The following is a 5,846-nucleotide window of genomic DNA, read 5'->3' on the forward strand; positions in this document are numbered from 1 at the left end:
ATAGAAGCTTCTCCAACAGTAAAGGAGTTGGCTTCCACTATCTTCAATACATCTACTTATTTGCTAAGTCCTTCTTCAGGTCACCATTCTCTTAAGTACACGGCTAACTCAGTCCTGGTGCTATGGATCCTAACTTGTGGACTGCTCTCCTGAACCCAGTCCTACCGAACATGCTGGCTGAGTGCTCCACAGTCTTGGCTCAGCCCTGGTCCCAAAGAACTTACTGGGATACCTGATCCTGGTCCCAGCTTCAGTCTTGGTAAACACACCAACGGAATGCTCAGCTAAATCCCTGGCCCTGAGCTAGTGAACTTGCCTGGAGAAATCCAGGCATCGCCTGGAGGAAGGAGAACAAATATTGAAGGTAAAAAACAATGAATCAATAAGATAGAGCTTGAGATGAAAATGTCTGTCCAGGTAGCTCCTTTGAGAAGTGACCCCAGGGATGAGGACTGAGAGGCAGCCCAGTGAGATGGAAAAGGAGACAGCAACACAAGTATGCATAATTAAGGTCAGAATAGTGGGCGATGAGGACAGCTTCTCCTGGAAATACTCGATGAGTGTACAGAATGGCTCCCAGAATCAACTGCTGGAAGGAAGAGTGGCAGAAGCTTTTAAACATCTGCTCTGTACTTCCCTGGTGGTACAGAGGATAAGAATCCACCTGCCAATGCAGGGGACACAGGTTCAATCCCTGATCCAGGAAGATCCCACGTGCCGCAGGGCAACTAAGCCCATGTGCCACAACTACTGAGCCCAAGCTCTAGAGACCAGGAGCCACAGCCACTGAACCCATGTGCTGTAACTACTGAAGCCCTCGCGCCTAGAGCCTGTGCTCTGCAACAAGAGACGTCACCGCAATGAGAAGTCCGTGCACTGAAATGAAGAGCAGGCCCAGTTCACCACAACCAGAGAAAGCCCACATGCAGCAAAGAAGACCCAGCACAACCAAAAATAGACTAATTAATTAATTAAAAAAATCTGCTCCACTCTTCACAGGTGGAAAGTTGTCACCCACGGCGTTTGTTCCCCTGAACTGTGAGTATCACACAAATGTGTAGGCTGAGCCAGCTCCTGACCTGAGATGGCATCCAAGGAGAAGCCGGTGGACAGGAAGCAAGAAGCGAGGAGACACAGAGCAGATGTTGAGAGAGTGAAGTGAATCCAGGCCTGCAGCAAGCTGCCTGCCCGAGGCATGGATGAAATCAGTAGTGAACCCAACAGGATGCTCGCCAGCTTCCTGTGACCTCACCAGTTCTTTGCCCCCAGCTGACAAAGAAATGAGTTGTGTTCACAGAAATGAACCCATTAGTAGAAGGATGTGGATTTTCAAAACACAACTATTCCAGTTGAGGCACATAAAGCATCAATACCTTAAATAAGGTGACATATCACTTACCACATTTATGTTTCATGTCATTAACAAAGTTCACTGTGATTTGAAATACGGCGACACGGTCCCGGAGTGCCTCTGGGGAAGTGACACTTGGGGAAGACAAATGGACTGTGTCTTCTGCTGTAGCCTGGTGACAGTTTAAGATGAGTCTCATGCCTTTGAAATTTAGGACTTGTGTCCAGGGAGTTCATGAAACCCTGGGCCCAGATCTTTGGAGCCAGCTTGACTTTGAGACTGCGAAAGTGCGTGGTTAAGAATCAGATGGAGCCTTTCTGGTTGGAAAGCACTCTTTTTACCCAGCTGACATTTAGATGCCTTACTTTAGGCACCTGGGGTTTCGGTGTGCTACCTTGGGCTTCCGTGGAAAGCTTATTTTCAGACAGGTGATATATCTGACTTGGGAGTTTTTGCCACTAGGCTGGGCTCATGGTTGGCTCGGTGGTTTTAATTCTTGGCACTTTCTTCCTGACCCTTCCCTAGCCAACAGGCATGACCAACTTCCCAAGAGATATGGCTCCTACGGTAGGAAGTTTATGAGGTCATCTCCCAGATCCTCTTACTTCCTGCCTGTGATACAGAGCTACTTTCACTTTTATATGGAGCATCTTAGTGCCAGAGAGAGAAACTGACTTCCTGTAAGTGACTCAGAGAGTCAGAACCAGTTCTGGGATCAGAACCCAGGTCTCTTGCGTTGCCACGCTTCCATGTTTGTACTGGAATCAGGGCATCTCTCCAACCTGTGACAGGCTCCACAGACCTGGATAAGCTGGACAAGAGTTGTCTTCCTTCAGGAGGGGTCTTGCTGTTTGTGCCTCAGTACAATGGGCCTCATGTCTGAAAAAGGAGCCAACTGTGGTGGCTCAGATGGTAAAAAATCCACCTGCAATGCGGGAGACCTGGGTTTGATCCCTGGTTTGGGAAGATTCCCTGGAGAAGGGAACGGCTAGCCACTCCGGTATCCTTGCCTAGAGAATTCCATGGACAGAGGAGCCTGGCAGGCTACAGTCTACGGGGTTGCAAAGAGTTGCACATGACTGAGGGACTTTCACTCACTCACTCATGCTCATGAAGTACAAGAGAATCTTGACCTTAAGAGGCTGTTAAGGAAAGGAGATTCCATGCCTTCAAAAGGATTTTGCAAATTCTTGGGACTGGGGTTGAGGGTATAGTGATGGAGATGAATTCATTCTGTATCACAAAGGTAACAGCCCTGTGGATAGTCGATTTGCAAGATCATAAAAGAAGGGTCTATGTTTTGGTCAATTACTCTCTTCTTCTATAGCATTTAACATATCACTCTATCTGGCCCATTCTTCCTCACCTCATCCCACTCCCACCGTGCACCATTTATAGTCCCACCATTTCTCTGCTCCATGGCAGCAGTCTGCTCTCAGACCTTCCCTCTCATGCTCCATCTTGTATTCAAACACGAAGTTATTCTTCCTGATGCTCACCTCTGCATGTGAGATTTTCCTTCTCTCCTATTTCAGAACTCAGTGCATCTCTATTATCTGCTGAAGTTCTAATCTGAAATTCAAGAGCCACTACAATCTGGCTCCAAACTGTATTTCTAAAACCTCAACTCCTCTGTTTTCCTAGAGCCCAGCCAGGTGGGATTCCTTCCTCTGGCCCACTCCCCTCACCTCCCTCCTCTATCAGCTCTGAAGAATCCTTTCCTTTTCCATCACATTCAAATCTCTCATGAACTGTCTGGTTGAAGACTTATATCCAAGGAATAGTCTTAAGTGGATCTCTGGGCTATAGGCATCTAGTTTCCTCTTGGATTCGATTTCATTCCTGGGATGTTATTCTAGGTTTGAGAATGAACGAAACAGAGAAAACCTGGGGTTGTGGGAAAATGGTTAAAGACTGTTGCAAGAGATCAAGAGAGAGACCAGGCAGAGGTCAATGCGCAGAGAAAAGAATTGGGAACCTAGATGCTATTACGGGCGGGTGACTCAGGGACTGGAGCCAGAAGACTGGAACAGCTTGGTCATTCTAGGTTCTCCCTAATCCTAAATTGAGTCCAAAAGATGTATTAGAGGATGACTTTTACACTCCAAATTGTCATTCCTCACTACCATTTTCTCCCTCCCCACCAAATGTTATCCCATGAAAAATAAGACCAAGTAGCTTGAAATTATATGTATTTTTTTATTTGAAAATTCCATAGTCATGTAATAACATTACTTTCCATCACAATACTACATAGCACACATCCACTTACAGGAGCACTGATTTCCTAAGATTCCAAAAGTGTTTCACTCTGATAATCAGTGGAAGGACCTCACCATCCTACATGCAGTAGGATGGGAAATAGCACCATCTTGCTATGAACTTAATCAAGCTCACAGGAAACTCATCACCAGATGTTGTATCTTATATTCATTAGGATTTATGGCAGATAAAGTAAAATAACAATAACTTAAACATAATTAAATATTGTTTAAGAAACTACGTGTTTAAATTATTAAAAAAAAAAAAAAACTCTTTTTGGCCATTATAATACAATAATACACCTGGGGAAGGTTGGGAAGAAATAAATAAGATTTTCCAAGACTCTGTCTCTCAGTCTAGGTATGAAGGTTCAAGGCTTCGGTGTTCGGGACTTTTGGTCCAGGAGCCTTATGGAAGTCTGGACCCACTTCTGCTTGGGGTCAGCACAGACATCCCTGTCCGCTTTGGTCTTGAAGCTGTGGGGAAAAGAGGGCAGAGTTAAATGGAGTGTCTTGAGGATTTTTCCCAGGAGTTTGATCCATTGGCCCCTAAAGCTGATTAGCCCTTGCTCCCTGGTTGAGGAGCCTGAATGGGGACAGGAAGAAGGGGAAATAGGAGGAAGAAACTTCTTTTCCAGAAAAGAAGTTCTGCTGTTACTGCCCCAGGGGAAGCCCTCCAGACCCTTGGCTAAAGGAACTTGGATGATCTGACCAAACTCCTAGAAGAGGAGCCCGGAGTGTGTATATTTTCCTTCTTGTGGGTTCAGTTTGTCTATGGAGTAAAGGGTCCTTTGGCTTAGGTGTTTCATTTATCTGACTCATTTGGACGCATAGAAGTCAGATAGAGCTTTTGGCTGTGGGTGCCAGGGCATGGTCCACTTACATCACAGCTTCCTGGGGACACTGGCTGTTGGTGATTCTCGTGTAGCTGTCCAGCTTCTTGAAGGGGATCTTCCCATTGATCACACTAAAGCAGCAGGTGATTGGGGTAGAAACTGAATCTGAAAAACATTTTGCAAAGAACCAAAGAGTTATGATGTGTTGTAAGTACACATGTGTCAGAGAAAATAAAGAAGATAGGAGATAAAGCTAGTGCTTGAATTCTAGCTAGGACCCACCACTCCCACGTTCAGAGCCTTAGTCCAGATCCCGCAGGTAAAATGGTACCTGTGAGTCAGTTTCTTCTACTGAACTGTGGGGTCTCTCATTGTTGACTGTAAATGGGGAAATCTTGAGTAACAAGATTAATCCTTGTAGTGTGATTTCAGAGAGTCTGTTGATCCAAAACCTCTGAACCTGGGAAGATACTTTCTAAGAACTTGCTTCCCAGCTCTGTCTCCATGGGCTTAGAGCCAACCTATGTCACATGCTGAGATAGATGCCTATGGGTCTTTATCCTTCACAGCCACCATTCTGGAAGTTACGCTGGACCGTAATCCAACATTGGAAGCCTCCAGCAAGAATTTCTTCCTCTCTACCATTGCCTGAAATGTCTTTTTCATCCACAATGAGAAATGGTCCTTCCTTCTCTGCCCCATCCAAATACAAGATGAGGATTGTTGAGAGTGCATTTAGTGTCCCGAAGGTCAGGCAAGATAATGGAGCCTGGCCCCAGGGGCCTGAGCTTCTAGCTCTGGTCCTGCCTCTGACCAGCTGTGAGGTGCCAGCTCTTAATTCTTCTCTTGCTTTCACCTTCTCCATCTTTGCAATGGAAGCTATGCAGCAAGCATGGGGTGACTTATGCCCGGGGTTAATAGCTGGGGTAGTGAAAGCGTTAAGGCTTAAGAAGAGAGGAGCCTTACCTGGCTGAGCGAGCACCTGGGTGCCGAAGGTGGCTGCCACGAGCAGCAGACACAGAATCCCAGCGGAGACCTTCATGTTGGAGGGTGAGCGCGGGGGCTTCAGCCTGAGAGTTGGCGGTTGCTGAGTTGGTCTCAGTCTGTGGAAATCTGGCTCCTGTGGCTGATCTGCCTGCCTTTTATAGGGAGCAGAGTGCATGGGTAGGGTGATGTTTAAGGAAGGACCGAAGAAGCCCCTGAATGTGCTGAGTAAGCACCAGATCTTGGTGGTGATTTCCGAACACTGAGAAAAGGAAGTTGTACAGTTTCCATCATCTGTTTGGGCTGTGGGGCAGAGGTGGAAGGATATGTGTCCATGCCAGTAAAATGTACAAAGTGACATCATTAGACTATTAAGAGCTCTGATTTCTTTGAAACGGAACATGATCTATTGGA

The 5,846-nt window shown here is 46.3% G+C and overlaps 1 protein-coding gene across 1 annotated transcript; it reads right to left on the reverse strand.

Annotated features, from left to right (window-relative positions):
* Positions 1–3,530: 3,530 nt before the first annotated feature.
* On the reverse strand, positions 3,531–5,570 carry LOC113878193 (C-C motif chemokine 8). Its single transcript, XM_027519105.1, has 3 exons — positions 5,415–5,570; positions 4,496–4,613; positions 3,531–4,089 (listed from the first exon to the last, which is right to left on the reverse strand). Exons 1-3 carry the CDS (start codon positions 5,488–5,490, stop codon positions 3,984–3,986), a joined length of 300 nt encoding a protein of 99 aa, XP_027374906.1. The 5' UTR covers positions 5,491–5,570; the 3' UTR covers positions 3,531–3,983.
* Positions 5,571–5,846: the final 276 nt, after the last annotated feature.

Source organism: Bos indicus x Bos taurus, chromosome 19, assembly GCF_003369695.1.
Source record: "Bos indicus x Bos taurus breed Angus x Brahman F1 hybrid chromosome 19, Bos_hybrid_MaternalHap_v2.0, whole genome shotgun sequence".
NCBI lineage: Eukaryota > Metazoa > Chordata > Mammalia > Artiodactyla > Bovidae > Bos > Bos indicus x Bos taurus.